General features: G+C 51.5%; 2 protein-coding genes across 15 annotated transcripts in view; both read right to left on the reverse strand.

Annotated features, from left to right (window-relative positions):
* Positions 1-3,481: 3,481 nt before the first annotated feature.
* On the reverse strand, positions 3,482-13,665 carry LOC115608780 (solute carrier family 2, facilitated glucose transporter member 5-like). Its single transcript, XM_030488103.1, is given in 14 exon segments — positions 3,482-3,718; positions 3,950-4,077; positions 5,595-5,670; positions 6,219-6,320; positions 7,701-7,811; positions 7,937-8,124; positions 8,447-8,579; positions 8,660-8,805; positions 9,076-9,200; positions 9,281-9,441; positions 9,858-9,956; positions 10,841-10,999; positions 11,001-11,062; positions 13,533-13,665. Coding segments are annotated over 14 exon segments (1,860 nt in total).
* Positions 13,666-18,731: 5,066 nt separating this feature from the next.
* Positions 18,732-26,852, reverse strand: part of BTRC (beta-transducin repeat containing E3 ubiquitin protein ligase) — a 117,237-nt gene continuing 109,116 nt past the window's right edge. For all 14 annotated transcript variants that reach the window (XM_030488907.1, XM_030488909.1, XM_030488911.1 and 11 more), the window contains 3 exons: positions 26,232-26,310; positions 22,702-22,895; positions 18,732-21,706 (listed from right to left, as the gene is read on the reverse strand). In XM_030488907.1, the coding sequence (XP_030344767.1) occupies positions 22,734-22,895; positions 26,232-26,310 (241 nt within the window). In that variant the 3' untranslated portion in view covers positions 18,732-21,706; positions 22,702-22,733. The remainder of the gene's footprint in view (positions 21,707-22,701; positions 22,896-26,231; positions 26,311-26,852) is intronic.

Below are 26,852 nucleotides of genomic sequence, written 5' to 3' on the forward strand. Positions count from 1 at the left end.
TGTCCAGACTGAAGTGTTTCACCATCTCAGGGGGGAATCCTAATTTTGGGGTTGCAACCTTTGCTCTCTGGGTCACTTGTGTCCTGGCAGTTATTACCGTGAGCAGTACCCATGGAGCCAGAGCTGGCCAGGCTGGTGGTGGAATGGGGCTGGTTCCAGCTCCTTGCTCCATCATTTGCTATGTCCTACTCTTTTGATGTCTTTTCCTCTTCCCTTCTATGTTCATCTCCTGAACCAGCCCCAGGGTGCCTGGGAGCAGCTCCAGCCCATCTCCAGAAGCTTTGCCATCCCCTAAGTGCAATCAGGACCTCTCTAACCCCTGCTTTGTGGCACTGGGGAGGACAGAAGGGTTGATGCAGGACAAGCCCTCATCCAAAGGGAAGAGATCACCCCTGTTTTTCCCTCTCCATGCTTTTACTGAAAGCAGGTTTGCACACAAGGCTGTGACTGGGGAGATGTGGAGTGCCCTGGTGTGGGCACTGGGAGATGGGCAGGGGGTCCCACCCTGCAGTTTCAGACCCCCTGTGAGCACTGATGTAGAGCTTTGGTGGGGGCTCAGCTGTCCATCAGCCTGGGCTGCACCACCTGATGTGCTGTGCCAGATGCACCATGTCCTTGCAGCAAGGCTTCAGCCTGAGAGGCTTAGTGGGTCCCCATCATTCTCAGGGTCCATCCCCTGGGACTCCACCCTTGCTGGAGCCATAGGAACTGTGAGCACTGGCAGGGTGTAAATGCTCCTTGGATTGTCCAGCCACAGCCCAGGGACACTTGCTGCCTCACCAGCCACCAGTGCTGGGCACAGGGACACTGGGGTGTACCCAGCAAGCTTTCATCAGCTTCCCAGTCAGGATGTGACCATTCACCTTGAGCCAGGCACCCTCCAGAAGAGTTTCCCTGCAGGATCTGGAGTGATGGGCCATGGCCATTTCTTTGCTAAGCCCATTTGGAAGCATCTGGAGACTGCAAATGGGGCCTTTTTTCCCATTCCAGTTTGGCTGGGGTGAGCTGCAGCCCTCCATTTGTATACCTCAATGCTTAAACTCACCGCCCCTTTAGCACTGGGTACCTCATGAGGAGGCACATATGCATTTGGAGAGTCACCTTCATCTGAAAACCTTAAGAGGATCAGGAGCATTCCCAGGCATTAAAGTCATTTCTTGGACTCTTCTTTGCACCTTCTCCAATCTTTCATGGCCTGTTTGGACACTGCTAGAGGACGCAGCCTTACCCTTGCCAAGCAGAACCAGTGCTTTTGGAGGCCTGAGTCTAGAGAGCTGCTTTGGACATGGGGAAGCAGCTCAGAGCTCTCCCAACCATATCCTTCCTGAGAAGCCTGCAATGGAGTGGCTGGGAATGCCGCCCTCAACAGGGCAAGCAGAAGGGAAGCCCAAATCCTGCAGGAGTCCAAGCTCCAGGCAGCTTGGGCTGACAGCCCCAAACAGAGATCCTGCCCAATAGCCTAAAGAAAGAGCTGTTGAGAAGTTAATGTCCTATGAGCATGGGGTTTCCTCCCTCCTACCCTTCCAGGTCCTGCTGGAAGGAGGATGGACATGTCCCTTGGCATGGTACCTTCAAAAGAGTCCCCAGGAGTGAACACACCCGAAAGACACCATAGGATTTTGCCAGTGACCTCCAGTCCTTGGAAAGATGGGAACTTCTGGCTCTGGTGATGTCTGAAGCCCTGGCAGAAATGGGTCCTACCCCATATTTCCCAGGTCTGCCCCATCTCACCACCCAGCACAGAGTGGTCCTTGGCCATAACCCAACACCCTGGCTCCCTGGCCATGCCAGAAGCCCAAGATGGGGAGCTGCTACCAGGGGGGCCATTGCCTCCTACACAGAGGGCAGGGGGCATCTCCTCAGCCACCCCACATGCTGGGTGGGAGAGACAAATAAATACCAGAATAAATAAATACAAGTGGCAAAGAGGCCTGAAATGATGCTGTCGTTTGCTGGGAATGAGAGACACAAGTGTAATTTAGGTTTTGATATTATCAAAGTCTCGCTGCTCTAAAACAGCAGGGCACTCAGTGCCTCATTAATAAAGGATAAACTTGGAGTCTATTTACAATGCACTTTTTGGGGTTATTTACACTCCATTATACATATGTAATGCTGCACATATTTACCGCTCTGTTCTGCTGCCGAGAGCAGCCGAGTCGGGAGGGAGGCAGAGTGGGAAGCGGCTGATGCTGCGGAGCCATGACCCCCCTTGGACTGTCCTTTGAATGGCTCGAGATGCAGGAGAGCCCCAAGCCAGCTGCTGAGGATGGAGGGATTGGGACCAGGCAGTGGGAACCAGCGGGCCCAGCACTCACCTTACTCCTGGAGGCACCCTAAGGCTTTGCCAAAGGATGCAGAAAGGGTGAGCTCCTCACCAAGTGGCCACAGACATGGAAGCTGTGGCTGTCACAGAGTGGCCAACTAGAAAAAAAGAGGGCTAAATTATCTGCAATAAAATAAGTCATGCTTGCATTGGCAGTTGAGGGTTTGGGCCATACAGCGCTCCCCACTGCCTGGCTTTTACCTCCAACCACAGCAAAATATCCTAGTTTCCCTGCAAACCTCAGGCTTTCCCTGAGGGTCTGTTGGCCTGGGAGCCCCAAGCCCATGGTGTTTGTGGGAGCTGCTGTGAGGGTCCGGGGTCATACATAGCCAGGAAAAAGGGCAGCCCCTAACACAGCTCCCAGGATTCAGGACAGAGACATGGGAGAGGTCATGCTTGGAGTGCATCTTGGGGGCACAGTAATTCATGGGGTGCAGCAAAGGGACGTGGGTGCACCTGGGTCCCCTTTGTCCTCAGCAGAGTTTGGGAGGGTGCAGGGGTCCCATGAGAGCACTCTCTGTGGGGCCAGCACACAAGGCCAGGCAGCGATGGGTTTCCAGCAGGCTGTGGATGGACATGGTGGCTGGAGTGTCACCCCCAGCTCTGAGCTGCTCTGTGTCCCTTCAGCCACAGCCTCTGGGTTTGCATGAGCACAAGAGTCCAGTGGCCACGCCACCACCCTGCCTAGAAAACGTGGGGCAACTTGGACCTTTCCAGACAGGCACAGTGGGGAGGAAGACAAAGCTCCCCATCACATCCTGCTCCTTCCTGGCACTGGAGGAGCACCCGCCTTTGCCAGCACACTCAAGCTCGCTGCTGTCCCAGCCTGGACTTGCCAGATGATGGCTCTGGAGGCAACGCTTTTTATTAAACTCCGCATGAGGGCGGCTCTTGGAAACTCCACATACCCAGGAGTGATGTGAACCTCCCCAAGGGGGTCTCCTCCTCTGGGAGAACATCTCTTCCAGCACAGGGGTGGTGGGCGATGGTTGGTGCAACTATGGTGCAACATCAGGGCTCATCCTGGCTCCAGGCTGCACCATGGTGAGATGCTCTGGGAGAACCACAGCTGATCGAGTCCAAGCAAACTGGCCCCCACTTCATTCCTCAGCCCCAAGCCTCCTCCACCACCCCTGTCCCCCCAGCCCACCCTCATCAGGGGAGGTTGGAGTCTTTGCCCTCCAGGGAGCTGCTCTCCAAGGCTCCGTAGCCATCGAGCTTCTTCATCCCAACGTAGGCTGGGATGGAGAGGAAGGAGCGGTGGGTGTCAAACATGTGGCTGATCTCCATGAAGGTTTTGTTCTTGGTCTCAGGGATCACAAGGTAGACGTACAGGGCCACCAGCAGGCAGACACGACAGAAAACCAAGAAGCAAAAGGCACCAGCTGACATCTGGGGACAACAATGGAACAGGAATGGGGCAGAGAGCCAGGCATCCCCAAGCTGGGCACGGCACGAGGCAGTGTCTCCTCCCATCACCCCTCCCTGGGCTGGTTCTCCAGCACTGAGCTGAGCCAAAAGCATGGTCATCCCCTGGGTTAAGCCTGGCTTGGCACCCTGTCATGGGGGAGCAGCAGAGATGTGTCCATGCCCTCTCCTCCCATGGCCCCTCCAGACCAGTACCTGCAAGAAGGGGAAGATGAAGCCAATGGTGAAGTTGCAGAGCCAGTTGAGAGACCCCCCGATGATGTAGGCAGCCGGGCGGTGGGACTGCGTGAAGAGCTCTGCTGTCATCAGGAAGGGGACACCGGCTGCAGAGGAAGGGGACACATTGAGGACAGGTGGGACAGGCTTCCTCAGGCACCCCTGGGGTCAACAGGTCCTGCCCATCTCAGCCCTGTGGCCAAAGGGCTGGAGCTCAGCAAGACCCATCAAGATCAAAGTGGTGGTGGTGGGAGCACTGGAGGAGATGGGGAGCATGGGGATGGATGGACCAGTGTCCTGCCCTTGGTCTCCCTTTGCGATCCATCTACAGTGGGTGGATGATGCCCCCCCTGACATACCACAGTTGCACCTTGCTGGGTGTTGAGGTCAATGTCACAGGTTACTTGATTGGAAAGTTTTAGACCAAGTCAAAACTGAGGATCATCTGGATCCTCATTTTGCAGTAATCTGCCTAAGTGCTGATATATTAAATCTCATGTAGATCACAGGCATAGAGAAACATGTTCCTGGCACCCTCCATTACATTCTTTCCATCCTCCCTTGATCAAAATGGTTCAGAAAATTTACTTCTATTGATTAGCTTCTATTGATGCTGAGGTTGATTTAGGCAGGAAAGAAGCAACCACATTTCCGAGCATCAGAATTCCCCTCAGGACACAGAAATGCCATTTTCCAACCTGTTTTTTTCCATGTACAATTTAAAAACCAGAATGACTGAAAATGATTTCTCTAGCCAACTTGGCCACTAAAACTGGACACAGGTGGTAGCCACTTCTCTGTAGGACTCAAGCCCTCCTGCCAGCCATCACTGAGCCAGCAGCCTTGGATCCCAGGACTGTCCCTTTGCTGGAGGGCGGGATCGAAGGTCCAGCACACATCCCAGGGCACACAGGTATCTGGCAGGGAGCTGTATTTGATGTAGTGACGTGCCTGTGATTCTACTACCTGGGGCAGGGCTGACTGGGACCTCCTTATAAAAGATGCTCCAAGGGAAAAGAGAAACCAAAACCAAGCGCTAGGAAGTGAGGGAGGAGCGGAGCCCCTCACGGACTCTTACTCACAGCTCGCCCAGAATAGAGATATATATTTTTTGGTTTTAAAACTCCTATTCATCATTGTTTGTGAACAATGAGCCATTAAAATCCTAATTAAAGATGTAATTACAGTGAATAAAGTCTGGGCTGAGGATGAATTATAGATCTGTTAACAGCTCTGCTAATACATCAACTGGGTAAACCAGTCCAGGTTTCACTCCTTGCTGTTCAAGCCTGGGCTCGGTTAGGGGCAGGATGATGCTCCCCACCACACTGTGATGGGAGCAAGTGACACCTCCAGAGAGCCTGGGAAAGGCTGCCAGGGCTTTCTCCCTGCTAGGCCTGGGAGCAGGGATGAGGAGGAAGAGGTAGAGTGTGCCCCAGACATGTATGGGGCTGGAGGAGCTTGTGGCAGGGTCTTGCTTGTAGGGTGCAGTGTGATAAACCAGAGCCTCGCTGCAGGGAAGGGGCCAAGGAACTGATCCTTCTACCTGCCTGCAGCAAACCCCACTGCTCCCTGCTTCCCTGCAACCCCCATTCCCACCTACTCCCACTGGCCCCAGTCCCACCTGGTCCCATGCAGAAGCCGGCGATGGTGCCAATCACACAGACGACGCCAACGTAGCACATCCAGGGCAGGGTGGTCTGCGAGGAGACACGGGGCTGGAGGTGTTACTGGGGTGGTGGTCCTGAGCTTCATGACTGCCCCTCAGGTTAGTGGTGGCCCTTGGGGACAGCGGCCATGCAGGACACATGGGGGAGATGCAGACAAGCAATGAGTGGTTTGGGGCAAAGCTGGTGAGGGTCGGCCTCAACCCAGCTCAGTGATGCTGAGGCGTCCCCAGAGTTGTGGGAGCATCCCCCAGGAGGAGACAGCAGAGGAAGGACCCTGCAGATCTCTCCACCTCCCCTGGCACCTCCCTGGGGACAACTATTTCTGCAGAAAAGCTACCACAAGTGGCAGGATTTTTCTCATGCGGATTTGGGGTTTCTTCTTTGTCGTTCTTTTCTCTGGCTTTTCCTTCCCTTTAACTTTGAAGGGAAAACATTGCTTGGATGAGCCAGCACACGCCTCATTTCCATGCATGCTCCCTCATGGGGGGTGATACCCACCCCTTCATCATCCAGCCCCCATTAATGCACCAGGGCTCCAGCCCCAGCCTGGCCTGGGGAGGGGTGGCTTCAGACCCTACCTGCAGCAGCAGGGAGATGGTGATGCCAGCCAAGCAGATACCCATGGCACAGAAGCCGGTGATGATGAGGGGCCGCCGGCCCAGCTTCTCAATGGTGAAACACTGCCAAGGTAGAGCAGAGACTGACAGGGTGGTGGGGAGCTTCCCACCAGGACGGGGGAATCCCCAGATCCAGCTGAGGGTGCAAGGATGTTCTCAGTGGCATCTAGGACTTGGGGTAGCCCAAGCTCAGAACTGAGGCTTGGGGCCAGTATGGGAAGAGCCAGGGCTCTTTACAGGCTGCTGAAGGAAGCTGTGGCTGCCCCATCCCTGGCAGTGTTCAGGGCCAGGTTGGACGGGGCTTGGAGCAACCTGCTCTAGTGGAAGGTGTCCCTGCCAATGGCAGGGGGTTGGAACTAGATGATCTTAAGGTCATTTCCAACCCAAACCATTCTATGATTCTATGAGTCTGAGGTCCTGGGGTGAGCATACACTGGGCATTAGCAGGGTCCTGCAGAGCCCCATTAGGGTGCAGGGTCAGGGCTGGTTGGGGTGTTCCCATGGCCGCATTCACATTGGTGTGGAGCGGAGGTGCTGGTCTGGGCAGGGGGTGTTTGCGGGGCAGAGGAGCAGGGTGCAGCAGGCAGTGCAGCACGGCTGGAGCAGGCGGGGTATTGACAGCAGAACAAATGCCTCTAATTTTATAACCAATCTCGGCACGTCCGTCGGGGGCCATTTGCGGGGCTGCTCCTGAGCGATCTGGCTGCGTGCCGGGCAGCTGCCGGAAGCTGGGGCAGCCCCACGGCCAGGGCAGGGGAGAAGGGGGCACCCTTCGGAGGGGCAGGGGGGTGAGCAGGGAACCCCACTCTGCTGTGGGTTGAGCTATAGAGAGAGGGGAGCAGCCCCCTCTCAGCCCCACTTTTCTGCGAGCAGGCACCCGCCATCCATCTCTCTAATTGTCAGGGAGTGGATTTAGTGCCGGGTGGCTCGGGCTGGCCCCGGGTGACACTCGCAGATGGGACAAGGGCCATAAATCTGCCTGGCCCAGTGCTAACTCTCCAGCTAAATAAGGCCTGGCTGGGGGGGAGTCAGGGCTGGTAGCCTGGGGCCAGGCCGGTGCTTGGCTGGGGGGGCAGATGGGGACATGTGGCTTTGCTAACAGAGTGACAATGAAATCAGGAGCCAGAAGGAACCACTTAACCCCCTCCACCAGCTCCAACCTGCTCCTTACCTGGTGTCTCCCCCCAAGTTCCCTGCTACCCACTTAACTCAAAATTCTTCCATCCTCCTGGATGTGATCCCACAAATTGTGCCCCTCTCATCCCATCTTTCCACCTCATTTTCCTGCCAAACCCTTTGCCCCCCAGCAAAGCGGCTGTGCTGTGGCGCAACTGGCATTTGGGGCCCATCCACACCTCCCCACTCCCCATTTGATGGTGCTGGGAGCTGGCAACAAGGCTCTGGCACTGAGGTGCTGTGTCCATCTGTCCATTCATCACTCACCCCGATCAGCCCAGCAACAACTTCAATGGTGCCGGTGCCCACAGTGGTGTAGGGGATCTGGGATACAGGGATCCCGGCGTTCTCGAAGATGGTGTTGGTGTAAAACCAGATCTGTCGAGGAGAGGACTTGATGTGAGCTGGGGGGACAGACCCATGGGGCACTTGAAACGAGCTGCTGGGTCTCAGCTCAGCCTCTGCAGAGCCAGGTCCCAGGGTGAGGACCCCATAGGACTTACAGCATCGATGCCCGAGAGCTGCATGCCGGCGTTCACGACCACCACTGACAGAGTTTGCCAGCGCACGGAGCGGTCCTGCAGCAGCTGCCACACAGAGACCATCTCCACAGAGGAGAGTGACTGCTGTTCCTCCTTCATCTCCTCAATCACAGCCTGCACATCGGGTGTCCCCAGGAACCGGCACAGCGCTGTGGGGAGAGCAGGGGTCATGGGTATGGTGCTCATAGGTATGGCACAAGGGAAGGGGGGAGGGCTTTGGTCTGCCTTGGCTCAGCCTCCCCGTGCGACTTCCCTGACCCATGGGGCTGGGAGTCCATAGGAACTGAGGAGATGCCTCACACCACAGTGAGGCATCTGGAAATGCTGTGGTGCAACTGGGTGGGACAGAAGGGGTGAACCATAAGGACTATGGTGAGCTGCCAGGTCTGGATGTAGAAGGATGCTGTGAGTATGCATCATGGTCTTGGAGATCTTGGACCAGCACTGGTCTCCCCCAGGACACCTCCTCACCCTTGGTGGCCCCGCAGATGTCGTCCCTCTCTATCAGCAGGTACCGTGGGCTCTCGGGGAAGCAGTGCAGCAGCAGGAGCTGGAGGGAGGCGGGAATGACCACCACGGACAGGGAAAGGGGCCAGAACCTGTCCTGAGAGGAGTCAAAACAGGATGTGTCATGGGGAGAGCAGAGCAGGGTGCAGCACACGTGGACTGGGGCACTATGCTCACCTCACCCAGCAGCTCCGGGAGGCCCAGAACCTGTGCGGAGAAAACCCCCAGGCAGATGAAGATGCTGGGCACAAGCCCCAGGAAACCCCGCAGGTTCTTGGGGGCGATTTCTCCCAGGTAGAGGGGCACCACACTCAGACAGATACCTGGGGGTGGAGAGGAGGGACCAGGGTGGGAGAGGCAGTGGGGAGAAGGGTACCTAGCCAGGCTCTTGGTGCACCTCCTCCCATGCCCAGCATCATCCACACCTCCCCTCCACCAGGGAGGTGGCCTTGTCTGCCCCATGGAGACCTCCACAGCAGAGCCTGTGGCCATGGGGAATAGAAAGTCTTCTCCAGCTGCCTGGGAATAGGCTCTAGGGCACAGAGCCATTAGGAAGGGGCTTTGCGCAGTCCCACAGCCCAGGCAGCACCTACCTGAGTGGATCCCTGTGATACAGCGGCCGATGATCACCATCTCGGGGGACCCCAGCTCCCAGCTGAAGCCCATGAAGCCACCAGCCAGGAGGACGAGGAGAGCGCTGCGGCTCAGTGCACCGCTCCTAGCAGGGCACAAGCAGCAGGGCAGCCCCTCCAGCCCCATCCCATCCCTTGACGACCCTGTCCCATATCACCCCCTTACCTGCCATAGCGCTTCACCAGCACCCCCACCAGCAAGGAGCCCACCAGCCCACCCAGGGAGAAGGTGGAGACAGTCAGGGAGTAGAGGAGGGTCAGGGGACCAGGGGCCAGCCCATGCCCATACCGCTGGGACCATGTGGTGTTGTAGAAAGCCTTTATGTGCTGCAGGGCAGAGAGACACAAAACAGGCACCAAATGTGTTGGGAGAAAGAGGAAGGCATGGGATGACAGCCCCCATAGGGAAAATGCCATAGGCTTAACAGCGCTGAAGGAGATGCAGGGCAGGATGTGACTGGGGCTGACTGGGATGTGCTGGTCTGTTTGCTCAACCAGCCTCAGCACCAGATGGGTTTAAGGACAACTTGGAGATGGCACAGGCAAAGCTGGAGCTGGCGCACGGAGGCTGTGGGAAGCTCCCATGTCCCTTCCATGCCATTCCTTTCCCCAGACCACTTCCCACGGGAGCCAAGTGAAATGCCAGCACTTTGGTGTGGGGCTGCTGGGTAGCAGTTCCTCCACCCTCCCAGGGAGAGACAGAGGGTCCTTCCCCTGCTCCTGAGAGGCTGCCTGTCCCTTACCGCTGCCGGCGAGTTCACCACGGCCAGGTTGTAGCCATAGAGCATGGAGGAGCCAAAGGACACCAGGAGGGTGACTGACAGCAGGGGGAAGGTCAGGTGCTGGGAGAGAGGAAGAGGGATCAGCACAAGGTCACTTGTGGCATGAGCTGTGTTGGGTCACTGCCTTTTTCTAGTAGGGATGTCCTTGGCCCAGAGCAAAGACCCCAGCGTGACAGTGCCCTGCGCTGAGCACTGCTCCATGCCACTGCCCACCACCAAGCCCAGCTGATCCGGCTTCCCTGTGGCTGGTCTCTTGGCTGTGGCATAAGGCTTTACCCTGGGGCTGGGAGGGGGCAGCGCGCAGAGAGCGGCAGGTGGAGGAAGGAGAAACACCCTCGTCCCCCCCTGTAGATGGGGAAACCCAAACGGCGCTGCTGCGAGCTGCCCCACACATACCCCAAAGCCGGGAGGCCCAGCACCACTGCAAGTTCCAGTTCCCTTCAGCAAGTCCCATCCCTCCCCAAATGCCACCACATGCATGCACCTCCTACACCCTGACCCCCACCAGCACCTCTGTCACATCCTCTGGTGCAGGGGCGCTCTTGCCCCCAGCCCAGCGGGGTCCCGGGGGGGGACCGGCCGGGGTCCGCAGCACGACCAAGAGGCATCCAGGGGCCCCCCCCAGCCGCAGGTGCACCCCTAGGTGCTGCACCCGCTGTCTCCCCTGCAGCAATGTGTCCCACGGCCACCCTAGCGCTGTGGCGGCGTGAGCCCGCGTCCCCCGTAGCAACCCCGCCCCACTCACCCAGTGCCCGCCCCCCCGCAGCTCCCCCCCAGCACAGTAGCCGGATCCGTAGCACCCAGCTCCCGGCTCACGCTCAGCAAATCCCCGCTAATCCCATCAGGAATCTCAAGCCGGGAAAAGTGGCGGAGGGGCCGGGTTGGGTGGGGGGGTAGACAGGGAGAGGGGACGGGGCAGCCCCCCCAGCCCGCAGGATGCTCACCCCAGGGATGTCCCCGCCGGGCCGTGGGGTCTCTTTCCCGACCGTCGGGGCGAGGCTGCAGCCGGAGCAGGGGGAAGGAGGCGGGGAGGGAGAAAGCAGCCCCGGCCCGGCGGGCTGGCTCGTCTCTCCCATTTTTAGCTGGAAGCAGGAGGGGGAGAGGGAAGGGAAGGCAGGTCCGGGCAGGGCAGGCAGCCTGGGTGCCCCGGGGCTCATTGGAGGCGCCTGAGCGGCCGGAGGAGGAGTCCAGGGACCTTCCCCCTCACCCCTCCCCGCGCCGGGGGCAGTGGCAGGCCGGCACCTCCGGGCTGCCCAGCCCTGGGGACAGCGGGTCCACCGGTGTGATGCTCTGACACCGTTGAGAGGCCCCACATATCCCCTCCAGACCGAGCTGGCCCCGGGGACCGTAAGCAGGGCAGCATCCCTGCATCCTCACCGAGGCTGGGGGAAAAGGGGCAGCCCCACATCACCCAACACCCGCGTTATCCCCCCGGCTCCTCTCCCACCGTGGCAGACATGCCCCATTCATCCCCTGTGACTCGGGTAGGAGGGCTGGTAACCCACCCAGCCATGGCTCAGGGCAGCTGCCTTCCCCTGACACGGAGGGGGACAGCCCCCAACCCCAGAGATGAGAGATTTGGCTCATGGCAGCTCAGAGGAATCCAATTTTGCTGCGGCCAGGAGCTGCCTCCCCTGCTGCTAATGAAGTGCCTTTAATTAGCAGTCTAATAGCAAGCTCTTAATTTGCCGAACAGCCAGTTGAAAGGATGGGGACCCCACTAAGCCAGGGCTGGCAACAGCTCCAAGGGCTTAAAAGGGACAGGCCCTGACTTGGCCCCACCATGGGAGGGTTCCATCCATGATCTCCTTCCCAGCCTGCCAGCATTCAGCTTTTCCCCGGGCAGGCACCTGCTGAAGAGCTTCTACGTCTTGCTCAGGCTCAGTTTATCCATGTCTCATCACCTTTACCTTTGTGCAGGTGTGCTGGGTGACTGTAGAGACCTCGGCAACAGAGCCACAGTGGAAACAGACCTGCAGGGAGCCATGGTCCCTCAGGGGATGGTCCCATTTCATTCCTAGAGCAGCAGGATGAAGATCCATTGATCGGACATGCCCTTGGGTGAGATGATCTGGCAGGAGGAGGACATGCAGCCTGTGGGTACCAGCCATGCCCAAAGCACTTGCCTTCCTGTAGGGCAGCCCTAAACATCCCCAGGACTCACCCCAAGCCCTGTGCTAAGACAGGGCAAAGCATCAGACCTGGGACAGGACGATAAGCCAGGCCATGCTGTGTCCTGCAGACATGCTCCCACTCCTCTCATCCAGGTACATGGCTCATTTCTGGGAGCAGCACCTGGAGGGTTAAATGTGCCCAGTACGGTGGTCCCTGCCATCCTGAGCCATCCCACCTAACGGCCCTCCTGAGCTTCCCAGCCTCTCTGCACTGAAATCCTTACCCATCCTCAAGCCCAGTGCTCGGACCAAGCAGGGACATCCTCAGGATGTTGCTCCAAGCCAGGGGGGTGGCCACTGCCTTGATTTAGGGGATAGATCTGGGTTACTGCCACTGGTTGCCAGCAGCAGCTAGGATGATGGGAGCAATGGTTTACCATCAGACGTACAAGTGAGAAACACGTGCTGGGGGAGGAAGGGGGAGGAGGAGGAGGAAAGCCTGGGGTGCCAATTCAGGGTCACCAGGGAGCTGGGTTAATTGGAGACACTCCTGTGACCTGACCCGGTGACAGTGACACACGGCAAGACAAGTGCTGGCGAGAAACACCCGCTGCTCTGTGCTCCGAGGGAGCTTGTCTCTGCAATTTACAGGTGTTCCTGTTCTTCCCCTGCCTCCGTGCAAGGGCTCTCTGGCTAAAACACCCCCTGTGGCTGGGAAAGCGTCTGTGAGACCACAAACCACCCTCATTCCTTCCCACTGTCACTCCCAGGAGCTCCCATCCCACTCCTGCCTCACTGCTGCCCTGGTCCCCAAACTGTCCCAGTCCCAGCATTCCACGCCATGGGATGGATGCTCATGCACCTCCTCTCCTCAAGGCATTGCACGCACAGCACCTGGGGCATGCAAATAAGCCCAGGAGCACCAGGAGAGGCAGAGCAGCAAGAGCCAGTCCCAGCACACATCCTGCACAGAGTGATGGCATTTGCCAAAGCCGGGAGGATGGAGATGCTGTTGGGAGCCCCGAGCTGATGGTGTGGTGCTGTGCAGGGTCGCAGCAGAAACCAGCTGTCCATGGTGTGGGCAGAGGATGGATCCATCCTTCCCCAAGGAGTTTGTGCGGAGAGGAAGGACAGAGCCAGCCCCATTGCAATGGCAGAGAACCTGGTGCCTCCTGCCTCCCTGCCCAGCTCCCCAGGGCCAGGTCCTGGCAGCCATGAGCCAGCCATGCAGGACCCCCCACACCAATGATATGAAACACTCACATAAAATAGTATGAGGATTTCTGCTCATAACTCTGTGGAATCTGGAAGGAGTGAGGAATGCAGCAGCGAGTAAGACCCACTGGGAGAGTCTGTCCCCTTTTCCAAGATGAGACGGAAATCCCTGCGGGGGAACATGGTCTTCAGTGCTGCCTCTTGACATTGTGCAGCACTATCTAGTCCAAACTAGAACAAAGTCCACAAGGAAGCAATAAGCGGCTCAAACGTAGGCAAAAAGATGCTTTGCTTTGCAGCCACTAACCCGTTTCCCTGCGCTGGAGGAGAGGGAACTCGGCAGCACGGGCAGAGCTGCTCGCAGACATCTCCGCAGCTCCAAAGGTCAGAGCAGTTTGCTGGCGCTGCCCTTTCCGAGTTGACACTGCAGAAAGGGACATGCTCCGGTAAACTCCCTGCCTCGCTGCCCCCTCGGGGGACAGGCCTTGCTTGATCTGCCTCTGTAAATGCCAGCAGGGTGCTTTGGGCATGGGACAGGGGGTTTTGGACACATCCGCTGCGTGATGTTAAGCAGGGGAGTGAGTTTCTGCAAACCACAGTGGCCTCCAGCAGAAACCAGCAGTGCCCCTAGCGAAAGCACGGCTCAGGCTGCTGGCTCTGCCCTGTTGCACTCCAAGCCCATCTGACTCCGTTCTCCAGCTGCAGGAAGGCTGTTTACGTGTACAGGTCCCAGGTTTTGCTGGTCATACTCCTTATTCAACTCTCTTCAAACCAACACAGTGCCACCCAACTGCTCAGTTCATCCTAAACATCTTTTGTAAGAATTACGTTAATTCTAGCCCCACAGGTCTAAACTGGCCAATTTCCCCTTCCCCCAAAGTAGCTTAATATACTCTTGAAAGCATGTATATAAGAGAATAAAAACAAATAAATGAGAGTAATTTCATTTTAAAGCTGTAGGTTGATCAAACGCTGTTAATTTGAAGCTATGGCAAACATTACTTTCCTCCTTCATGTGAAGTGGAAATAAGGCACACATTTTTAAACAAAAAGGGTAATTAACCACTGAATCTATTTAAGATAAGCTGTCTGGTGTTTGTTCTTTTCCAGTGGAAATTTACAACTGAGATTGCTTTTCTCTCTCAAAGACTCTCTTTAGTACCTGAGATTTTGGATGCGATGCCAGAATTCCTGGGAGAAGTTTTCCAGCCTGTGCCCGTGCCCTGCAGCACAGCACTGTCCCAGTATTAGAAATCCAGAATACTCTGATCCTCATCTTTAAACATCAAGGAGAAGAAGGAGAAGGACCAGCTAGAAATAACCCACAAGGAGAACCTGTTTCTCGCAGGACTGGGTAGTATGTGTGTTGTTTGGGTACACACAGAGACCTGGGCCTGTGGGTATGAAAAGGAAGGAGTCTCATTTGTGTGTGTTGGCAGTCACATGTGGTTCAAGCCAAGCTACACACTGCATTACAGACTGATCTGAAACGATGGATGAAACCTGTCATTGCAATTCCTCTTCCAAATCTATTATTCGACGGGAGGAAAGAGCAGGGAGGGAACAGAGAAGGTTAAAGTGGTATAAATATAAATATATATACACACACACAACCCCCAAACCCTCAGCTAAACAAAGCAGGCAGCTGCTGGGAACCCTATCACAAGAAGAGATGGGGATTGGAAGCGATGGGAATCCTGCTCCCAGTGTTTCAGAAAAGCAGGAGCCTTCGCAATCTCCAGTCCCCCGCTGGCTCCCAAGAATGGAGCCAGCAGGGAGAGAGGCTGCGGAGCGCAGGGGTTGGTTTGTTTCCCGGCCACCCCAGGAGTCAGGATCTTAAAACTGTGGTGGCCTTTGTTTTAAAAGGGGCTGTTAAGTAGGAAAGATCCAAGGCTGCTGTCTGAGGAGTGTTTTTAAGAGAAAGGTGTTCTGAGGGCAAGGGTGCTTGTGCTAAAATTTGGGCGCGCTGTAAGCATGACAGCATCCCGAGCCATGGAGCTGCATGGTGGTGCTGCGATATGTCAATTACTCACTCATTATTGAACAGCAGGATTCTGATTAGCTTATAAAACAAATTTGTGCTTCTCCTACCAGGATCTTGCAACGGTACCCAGAAAAACACAAAGTCTTTATAGCTTCTCCCCCCACTTTTTTAATGGGCAGGATGGCTCCTGCTCTTGTGTTGTCAGTCACATCCATTCTCTGGCTTACAGGGCGGACTCATTTGCCCCAGCCAGAGGCCATCAGCTATGAATGGAGAGTTTGTTAATTAAAAAGTATGCTGTGGTTTTAGGAATGTTTTTTTCTGACTGCCAGAGCAGTCTTTTATGCTGCTTCATCAACGAGCAGCAGCTCAGAGGTGGGACTGGCTACTGCAGACTCTATGTGTGCCCTGTGAAGCTGCATCTACACAGGCCTTGGGGCAAAGCCATCCACCTGATGGCCACAGCATTTCAGGTGTTCACACTGCAAATGTCATGTACAGCGCACATGTAGCAGGAGCGTGACTCACATACATGGGGCTAGAGGAAGATACAGGCTTGATATTTTGACCCCCAAAAGGAAAACAGGAGAGATTCACAGCTTAATCTTTGTATTTGTATTTAAGTTATTTTCTGAACAGTTAAAAAAAAAAAAAACCCAAAACAAACAAAACCACACTGTTACCATGATCCTAGCTCAAGTGGACATTAGTACATTAACTACACATCACCGTAACATAATCACAAAATTCAAAGCACTCATTACTTAAGAATCCAGATAACAAATATAGCAGAGTAACAAACAGAAAACTCTGGAGAAACCATGTTCTTTTTCACCTCTCCCACTTCCACAGCCGCCTCAGCCTGAGCAGGCAGGAGTGACACAGCACAGGCTGGCCTGGCAGGCACGCAGCTCTCCTGAATGCAGTGATGGAAAATGACTGGGAGAAACGGGATCTGTTAGACTTTGCTGAGGTCCACATTATTTTTCTGCCATGCTAAAACTGTGGCTAGGCTGAGCCTGCAATGCCTCACATGACAAGGACAAAGTAGCTGAAAGCAAAGTTTTACGCTCAAAAGCAGCTCTAGATTTTCACTTTGAATTGTCCCAAATTCCTCACAGCTAGCTCCTTGTCCCTGCAAGTAACCCAGGACAGCCTGGCCTGCCTTTCTCCTGCATGTGGAGCTTTGCTCAGACTAAAAACGATGCTTGAGTGCGAGCAGATTAAAAACATTGCCTGTAAAGGCAACAAATTCATGATACAGGTATGAGCAGACCTGCTCTGTGATGAAGACTGGTATTTCATACTGATTTTCTGGCCACAGCTGCACTTGGCTCCTGCTTGAGCAGAAATCAGGATATCATTTAGGGTGATAGGCTATTGAAACAAAGGACCTATTTCGGAGTTGGCTACAATACCTAAAGGGCTTGTTGTACATCCACGTACATCAGCATCCCTCTGATTAACATCACTCAGGTTAACATCACTAAGGATTAACCAGTGTTGCTAACTCCCATGGGATAGCCGTTGGACAACAAACGTGGAAACCCAGGGGTCTTTGGGAACACGCACAAAGTCATGGAAAGAGTTTTCTGACAAGACAGAGGATGACTTATCCTGGCAGCGTGCTAAGGCTCACCCTGGCAGAGACACTTTGGGAATTTGCCAGTAGTTTGGCTACACCTCATTTAAAAAGAAAATGGGGTGAGGGAGAAAGGAGGGGAAGCCAAATGCTCAGCCCCAGCAGGCAGCCGTTCCTCTCAACCCGCTGCTGGGGTTGTGGAGAAGGAACCCACCCAAGGGACCTGCTGCTTCTGCAAGTCTCTGAATTAAAAGTGGGAACAAAAAGACTGTGCATTCCTCATGCTGATCAATCCAGTACGGATACGCCAGCAGGAGAATGGAGGGATTTCATATGGAGACCTCCTTTGGGGACAGCTGGGTCACTTGCTCTTCCCCCCTCTTTCTGGGAAGCTGCTGCTTATTGCTTCAGGGGGAACAACAATAGGGCAAGGCTCAGCATGTCAGATGCATCATGCATGCCGCTTGGAGACCCTGGCAAAATTCATTCTTCTCTTGGCAAGTGTAGTTTAGACCATCCCTTTCTCCCTCAGCATAACCTAAGAGGGGCATCGACTGGCAAGTTCCACAGTTGGAGGCCTTACTTGATTACCTTCTCACGACTTCTGATGTTCTCATAGAAAACCTCTATTCTTCTGAGTCAACTACACTGGCTAAGAGACCTATTTTCGGCATCGTCCCCACTTCTGTAGAGATCCATCTCCATCCCCACACCCTGTCTTAGCTTTCAACCTTTTGGGTTGTCTCCTCTTTTTCCTCCCACAATCAAGAGCAAGCCTGCAGTAGGAAGGCTGGCTGCTCCTTCTTGTCCACTTCTCTAGCTAGGAAAAGCTGCTAGTATTTGTGATTTATCAAACACAAATATGCCTCCCTCAAGCGAATTTAGGAATCATCAGCCACAAAACACAGATCTAAAATGGTGTTAAAGGAAGCTAATAAAGTTAGGCAAAGAGCCCAACCTGGAGATGCGCTTCCCATTGGAGCTGGGATGCCAAAAAACCCCTCGGAACCAAGCCTGGAGCTCTGCTCAGACTGAGAAAGGAACATGTGGCAGTGGCAGGAAACACATACCTGGGAGTGGAGAAATGCACATGATACTCTCCAGCTTTTTCAGCATTCAAAAAAAATTAAGAAAAAGAAAAAAGGATCCTTTGGAGCAGGAGCAGGAGGTGGGCAGGTAGGGCATGGTGGTCCAAGTCAGCTTCCAGTTTAGAAACAAGTGTAAAGCATTTCAACATTTCTGATGATCAGACTTCTCAACTTATCACCTGAACCCTTCTGTTCCAACAGCGGATGTGTCTGTCCCTGAACGTTAACAGGGAGCAGAGGGAGCTGCTCCAGAGGAGACAGCTGCAGAAGTTTCCTTGCTGCAAATTCCTTCATGCCATTTTCTATTTGCATATTTTAAAGCAAGCTGTATTCCTTTGAGGATGAGAAATATTTGCAGCAATACAGTGCCCTATTGCAAAGGAGTCATAAGCAGGCGATGGTGTGGCCATAAAGGATTGTCCTGCTCTGAATACCCCACACCTCCAATACTTTCCATCCCATAGTCCAAGGGGGAAGGCTAGCGTGAGCTTCCTATTTGTGGGAGAAGTGACAATCTCTACACAGCAGAGGTATTTCATTTCATTTCAAAGCGATGTGCAACACTTAAAGCCCACAGACACTTCCAGCCCTTTTTAATCTCCTTTCAGCAGGCATGTCCTAGTTCTTTTCATTATAAACTCTGCAATTACTCCAACCTGGCTGAGGGATTATCCACCCAGTTCATGCTGAAACCTCTCTCTTACATGCACTCTTGCACACTCACACATGCATACACACATATCTTAAGGGAGGGAGGGAGAGTTTGAAAAAGCCACTTTCTTCTGACATCGGGAGATCTACTTACCAGATTGCTCCTCCCTGGGTGCACAATAAACACCACCGAATGTCAGGCTGTGGCAGTTTCAAGTTCAAGTTAGATCAGTTAACTTCACTTTCCTTCTTAGCTATCAGAGAATTTGTACAACTCAGGGAGTGGGGCAGGAATCCTCACCCTCCTGCAGTTCTGATGAAGTACCCAGACACAGTCTCTTCTTGAGGGCAAGATGCTATTCTTACCATGTGCCTAAAATGGATTTCAGCTGTTGCTCACTAATTGTACCTTAAACAGCTCTATACAGCACAGTCTGAACTACAGTACCACTTGGAAGACCCAACAGTGCTTAGAAGCTACAGAATACCAGCATGGAGCAGCAGGGCAATGACAACCAAGGACAATCTACTGCAGTGTTGTCTCTGTGTTTGGCCAGCCAGTCTTCCGCTTCTTCAAATTCTCTCAACTAGCAAAATAAAATGCATCCTTGTAGGTGCTAGCCACAAAGACGCAAGGAAAATATTAAGAAGTTCTGCAGCCTTCAGAGGCTGGCGTAAGATCCCCATTTTCTACAGTAATCTACATGTAAAAGACAGAGGATGACCAAACTGAGGAAAAGAACTATTAAATCTGAAGCCAAGGTCATATAAACTCCTGCTGATGTGCAACCATGCTGCAGACCTTGTAATAACTGAACCTAGAGGAACAGTGTTCAAATAAAATTAAGACTCAGAACTTCAGCAAAGTCTGGGATGTAAACTTTGATTCTCTCTGCTCCCTTGCCGCTTTGGCTTTGGGACTGCAGTATGCTTGACATGTAGAGCTGCCTGAAATCCAAAACAGCCTTCCTAGACTTAAAAGTAGTGCCAAAATTAGTTGTGGATGAACTTAGCACTGTGGCTCAGAACTTCTATGACTCTGCAGCGGTAAGTCACACTGCTGCTGTTACCTGAACAGGGTCAAGCTGTTAACCTGTCTGACCGTTTAACAGTAATACTTCAAACAGAAACCAGGAGCGTCACCACATGCTCCAAGACTCTCCTTAGAACTGATGTAGGCTCCAGGCTCAACGAAAATCCAGGGAGCTCAGTGCTCAACACTGCTGCCCACATGCTTCAGAAACTGCACTAAGTACTCCCCAAGCACAAGCTTTCCCTTCCTCTGTAACTCCACTGCCTTCTTGTCTGTCCTACCTGCCACCAAAACGATTTAACCCCTCTGGACTGCTCTTTGGGGACTCCTGGCCCAGCTCCTTGCAAAATTTGATTGGTGGAAAAAGCGCATCCCAAGCAATTAGAAACAATGCAACTGCTTCCCCAGCAAAGTGAAGTTGATGAGAATAGCTTGAAAAAATTTCCCACTTGCTAAGTTCCAAGTTTAGAGGTGTTAATAAAGCCTGTTTAAAACCCCTCCAGCCCAAGATGAAGGGCCCTGATTTCCTACTGTGGCACTGGAGCAACCCCCTACTAAGGCAGTGGGGGTTATTCAAAACCTACAGTGGAATTTCTGGGCCCAAACCTGGAATGGCCAGGGACTGATTTACAAGTCTTTCCTGATCTAAATGCAGGCCTGCTGCAATTCCTTCCAGCTCTGTAAAAAAAGCTGTTTTCCCCTAGACCTCTTCGTCTAGTTCAGACACACAGAGAATTGTTTCTCATGCCCCTCCTCTTTAGGGCTCTTTTTATCTTCTAAACAATGGCAATTTGCAAAAGTCTCATCTAGAAAGCAAAGATCCAGCTCACCTATCAGCAAAAGGACTAATCAGCCCGTGCCCCTAGACCGCAATGCAGCATGCACACAGGTTAGAGAAGCACACCAAAGGCTCTCCCTCCAAAGGCTTTCTACCAAGGCCTGTCCCAGAAATGCTGCAGAAGTAGCCTCAAGCCACCGCTAACTGTACTGACTGTACTGAATGTGCATTTGCTCATTCATGTGAGCAAAGTCTTATTGTCATGGCCAGGGGGTTTGGGTAGTGTCTCGACTCTAGGGTGGCTAGATCTTGAGAGCTCACAAGGTGTTTAGCAGCTCCTTCTTCCAGCACCCAGCTGAAGCCTCTCTAAGAGGAGAAGGCATGGAAAGAAAGGTGCAATGTCCAGCTTTCCTCCTCACCCCAGCCTCAAACTTCCTCCAATCTACAGAATGATTCCTAAGCCATCAGCAACACACTGTCTTCAAGGAGAAGCGCAGGAGGAAGATGGTGCAGACAACCCCTTTGCTAGTGAAATACTGCCCTGGGCCAACATTTCATCTGGGGTGGGAGTGGACGGGATCTCAGACTCAGTCCATCATGCTTGGGACTTCAGCAGAAGAGAGTTTAACTTTTCACTGACTAGCATTCCCCAGCCAAGCAGATGCTAAGGGAGTCTACAATACACATCCAGCTTCCGAAGGGTTAGCATAGCAGGCAGGAGAGGAAAGAGATGGATTTGGCTCATAATGGTAAAATTTCAAGGGTCCTCTCTCCACAAAAAATAGGTCTGCAGTCAGAACAGCCAAAAGCCGCAGGGAAGTCGAGGGGGGAGGGGATGGTCTGGCTCTTTATAAGTGTTTCTGTTGCTCTTCAAAGCTGAATGCTTTTTCAAAGGCCTAGCAATGGATATTGATTTCAGTCTGAGAGTAGCAGCCTTCTCCCCACCCACCCTCCCACCCACCCTGAAGTGACTTTCTCAGCAGGATGCACTGTGGCTATAAGTCTTCTGCTTAACAGCAAAGCAACACATTCTGGCAACATCTTAAATATATTCATAGGACATCTGTGACTGGGTTTGGAGGGGAACCAAACAGGGTAAAGGGAAGAGGAGTGAACAGGAAGAGCGGGACAGGGGAGGAAAGGTATGGGAAGGCTTAAAAATGTTAACTGTTCATGAAAGATAAAAGACATCTTCTGATATAGCAGCACTTTAGCAGTCAGCCGCGCTGAGTAGACCCTGTCTGAGATCAACCGCATGCCAACTTTGTTCCAGAAACAAGTCTGAGAGCCTCTCTCTTCAGCAAGTATTGGTTACGTGGATAGTTCTTTTGTCCTGGCATTTAAATACTGCAGCTTAAATGAGTCCTGGGAATGAAAAACAGAACAAACCAAACAAAGCCCATTCGCACTAAACCTTTTAATGATTTAAAAGAACAACCGATTGATCAGAGTGTTTGAGAAAATCAAGACAACTGATCTGACAGCTCTGGAGCATCACTGTACATTTACCAATCAAATATGATACAGGATGTGCCCCATGACAGAGCATTTTCAAGGGAAAACGTCATTATGGACACCCCCTGTCAACTCTTCTGCCATTTTTCTTAAGCTATTAAAAGCAATTGTGCATGTACCCACCAAAGTGGGCAATCATGCTATCCCACTCCACTCACATACATCAAATCCACTCTAAAACTGACTCAAACATATGAAACATTACGTCCCCCCCCCCACTGTGCAGGCCAAGACAAAAGGGTAAGGCGATGAGCAAACCAGCAGCTCTGATATGAACAATTTAACAGCCGTGCTATGCTAGAGAGATCTAGGGCTAGGCCCTATGAATAAATGATTTTGCACATTGATGCATCTTGATTAAATTCACCTGGGCTTGTGCCTCAGTGTCTCCTCCCCTAGCCAAACTGTTCTCCTGAATCAGGTTGCTGCAGAGTGAGAAGAATGGTCACCACTTCAGAGGGAGAGAATAAAGCTGATGCTTCTTAGCAAAACCCTCCTGCCTGGCGACAACTGCCCAGGGTCATGCCATCTGCATCCCCTTGTTAGGCAGCAGCTGCTCTACTCACTCTGCAGAAACCCTTCTTCCTTCTGGACAGCAGTGATAGCTGATTTAATTACTGATGATGATGGGCAGAGGAGGAGGAGTTCTTCAGGCGAACTCACAGGCACCACATGCCACAAATCCTAAAATAAAGTCCCTATTCTAAGGTTTCAAAATCATTCCTGTTCTTTTACAGGACACTGTAATTACTGTCCAACCAAGATGAGAAATATTGATAGACTCAGCTAGTTATTCAAGCAGCATGCTTGCACTACATCCAGTGCCACCTCTGAGCCTCTGTTACCTGTGCGAGTGTGAGGTACAGTGTAGTGTTATTTATCTTGAGATGTAGGTGTATGTTCTGGACGGGGAACGAGTGGATTCTGCTTGGGCGGCTGGGTCATTCAGAAAATCCCAGATGAGGATGGTGTCATCATGTGAGCTGCTGACGATCTGGAACTCATCAAACTGAAGTCGAAAGACTCTTCCAGAATGCTCCTAAATGCAAATGGGAGACACAGCATGTTACCTCACAGATTTGCTGGCACCTGGGATGAAGCAGGGAAAATGAACTTGGCCTTGGATTCTAGCGTTACATTCATTTCTCAATAAACCCCACATGAAACACTGTGCATCACCATCACATTGTGTAAATTGAGTCCTCTTTCAGTGAAAAAGAGTTGCCATATCTGAGTACTTGGCTCACAGGAAGTTTACATTACAATTATCCCATTACTCTTTAAATCCCAGTATTGGAGACGTACTGTGTAGAACAAACCAAGCTCCCTCCACCACACAACTCAGTCAGGTGAGGCTGACAGGAGCACCATTTTCCTTGTTCCATGGTGAAACTCTTTCCCAAAATCACAGATTTCCAAATGCAGTAGGTTACAGGGGAGAGATAAGACCTTTGCACTCAAGACTTGGCACCACTGCCACTGCTGAAAAGGAAAGAGCGTAATACTGCAGGACACTAAGAAGCCTGTTGTAAAGCCCAGTGACACAGTAATAATTCCTCTTAAGCAGTCCTAAAAATATGAACTAGAAAGGGCATTCTTTATAGGCAGTTTGCATTCTGCTCTGAGGCTGAGTGGAAATGGCACGATGATTTGGCAAGAGTTCAGACTGTAATTAACAGGAGGTAACGGCAAGATCGTGGATATCACAGAGCACATCCATGGTACTTTCCCTTTTGTGTTGCTTGTTTTTCTTGGTGCTTTCACTGCTGTAAGAGCAGTGGCCTCCTCCTCGGTCAGAAGGGAAGAGAAACCATGCAAATAGGGTGAGCCCTGTCTCTTCCATTAATACAAATTTCTCTTTAGTGCTCACATATTGTAAGGGGCTTAGGGTCAGGAAAAAACCATTTCTTAAAATACTTTAATACTGAAAAGACAGTTTTCTCAAATATTTAGGCAAAAGATAATTGTTAGCTACTCAATGGGGAGCCTCTGTCTTATGGCACAGGATGACAAAAACACAGCTCGGTTTGCAAAGAACAGCAACTGCTTTAAAGTGAATCTCTGAATCTTTAAAATTAACTAAAAATACACACACACAATATCCAGATTCTATTTTTAAGATAGATTTTTAAAAAAAGTCTAATCTTTGGAACCTTTCTGATCTAACTATAACTTGAATTTGTCTTAAAAACACCTTACGGGTTTCTGCCTTCCCACCTAGAGTTTCTGTCTTCCCACCTATTCCAAAAAGAAATGTTCTCCCAGAATCTGTGTTGTAGCAGCGAAATAAAGAAACTTTTTTGCTAAAAAATATCACTACAACAGTCAGATCCACTGAGGAACTGCTCACAGGGACACAGAGAGAGGTACCTCCAAAAACTCCAGAACTCCCTTTTTTCTCCCAGTCACTGTGGGCTACGTAATGTTGCCCTAGAAGTTCCACACAGCACCTGCCCTTTGCTTTTGCAGAAGCAATAAGCACAATGCACACCCTAAGTTGAGGCCAAAAGGACCTGGACTCTTTAGCTTGTAAGGAAAGCTGAACTATGTGCTTATTCTGTGCCTCGAAAGCTTCTGACAAATTAATGTGGCCGCCGTTCCAGCTAACAGAAGACAAAACTGGAAGGGACCTGGCATGCAGCGAGCATTTGTTATCTGTGCACTTTCCTCCTACTGTTTGAAAATTGAACACGAGCAGCAGGAGACTCATGATGTTCATTGTGCAGCCAGGTTTAATTTTGGAGGCCAAGGGAAGAGAAAAAACACAAAACCATACTATGGGTAAGTGGGTATAAGGACACCCTGTTGTCATAAAACTCCTAAAAGTGCCACACCAGCTTCCTCTGTCTCCCCCATCTCTTTTGGCCCCCTCCATTGCTATCAAATGGGGATTTATGAGTATCTGTGTGTTGAGATTCCTACAGTGTTTCCATCCCACCGGATCTGATTTATAATATAATTAGCTAGGGCACTTTGGCTGTCCACTGCTGGAAAATGCAGAGGAAATCACACCAGTTAAATTAAGTCTACAGGTTACTAGGCACACATTTGTCTCAGGCTGGAGCAGGAACACTACTAATACCAAGCTGAAGTCTTAGACTCTCAGGATATGTGCTTATGGTCACAGAGTTGTTCCACAGTTTGGAACTGGGTGGCTGATCACAAAGGGTTTTTCTGGGTTTCAGCCATGAAACAATTTGCAATTCTACTTAGCTAACAAGAAGGTTTTTCAGCATAGTACCTGCAGGCATTCAAGGCTCTCACAGACTCTTACTCTGCAGCTTATGGTTCAAATACATGATTGGAAAAGAGTTAGCATGGTTTAATGATCTACTGCTTGTCAGCTGAGTCACACTCTGCACCAAAAGTGAAATCTACAGCAACAGTAGCAATTCAGGTGGTGGATGAGAGTGCAGAAGGTCAGTTAGCACAGCTCAGCTGGTGAGAGCTAACCACATTTCTAGAGAATCGGATGGCCTCAGTATGATCTTGGTTTTGAGCACAGACTGCAGTCACATGCCACAGCAGGAAAAGGTCTAATGTGTACCAACCCAAACACTTCCTAGCTAGAAAAGAAATACATTTAGTACTTCTTTTTCAAAGATAACTTCGTACTGGATTGAAATCTTCCTTTATCCCCAGCAACAGTGCAAGTTTCTTGGGGTGAGTGTGATGGAGGAATACTTACAGGAACCATCCCATTTTCCTCACAACTTTCCCACATTATTAAAAGACCAGTGCAGAGCCACTGTTAAGCATGACTGTGAAAGTTGCTAACATTCACACAATGATATTTTAACCACACCATCATCAGACCTGACCTAAATACCGATGGACAGTATGAAAGTAGTAGCTGCTGTTTAAGGACGAGGCAACTAAGGATGAGGCAAATTTCACTGTCTGTTTCAGTCCTCACCTGCTTTTTCCTTAAACATACAAAAGCCAGTCAAAAGCAATCCCGAAGGTGTTTTTGTTCTTGTTCCTCACATTTGGAATGTACTACTTTTCTTTAAGAAATTTCATGTCAACAAATCAGACAACATACTACTACAACATCAGGTACACACAGGTTACAGTAAACCCACTGGCACACAGACTTCAAGAAGGACAAGTCTCAAAAATGAATTTAGCTAACAACTTCAAATCACAGAGCAAAACTGTTAAACAGTGAGTGACAATTCCACAGGTTCCAACTTCTAATGCCTTATAGCTTGCAACATTAAAAAAAATAAACAGACACACAGAAAGGCCAGAATCTAGACATTTCTAGATCCTGTAGACTGGAGCTAAGCTGACTTGAGTTTTCATGGCTCAAGATAGCCCTGATCAAGCACATTCTTCTGCTCCCTCCAACACCCCTGTCAAAAGCTCTTACCACAAGGGTTCGCAAGCAGAGGGTCCCTGCTGGAGCACGGGGGTCCAAAGCAGCCACGAGATCCCATACTTTAATTTTCCTAGTAGTGAAAAAACAGACAAAACCACAGCTCTGTAAAAGAGAAAAGAGCAAGTGCTCACAGAAAAAAAATAAAATTAACTGTTAGTACATCTTAGCTAATACACCAGTTCAAGGAAAATTACAGCAATCCTTCTGCTCTTGAGAACTGGTTCTCGCATTTCCCCTTTGTAAAGCTTATAGAGTTTAATGGGAGAAAAAAAAAAATACAGTGTCAACAAAGTAAAACCCATAAAAAGCAGGCGGTAATAACTAACAGAAACACGTGGGAGTGCAGACACCTAGTCTGTAATGGCAAATGGTCCAGAAGCCATAACCACAGATGGGAAAAATTGTTCTTACCAGCAGTTCAGCTAGAAGAGGTTTCAGGCTGTGTTGGTCAGACATTCTTACAAAGTAAAGAACTGGACACACACACTGAATCACACTGACTTATTGCAAAAGAAGAAAAAAAAGTATGCTTTGTAACATGGTCCTGATTTACTGGCCATGAAAAGGTCCTCTTAGTATGACAGACAAGGAGTCTAAGATTTATAAGGAAGA

The sequence above is a fragment of the Strigops habroptila genome, chromosome 5 (assembly GCF_004027225.2).
Source record: "Strigops habroptila isolate Jane chromosome 5, bStrHab1.2.pri, whole genome shotgun sequence".
Lineage (NCBI taxonomy): Eukaryota > Metazoa > Chordata > Aves > Psittaciformes > Psittacidae > Strigops > Strigops habroptila.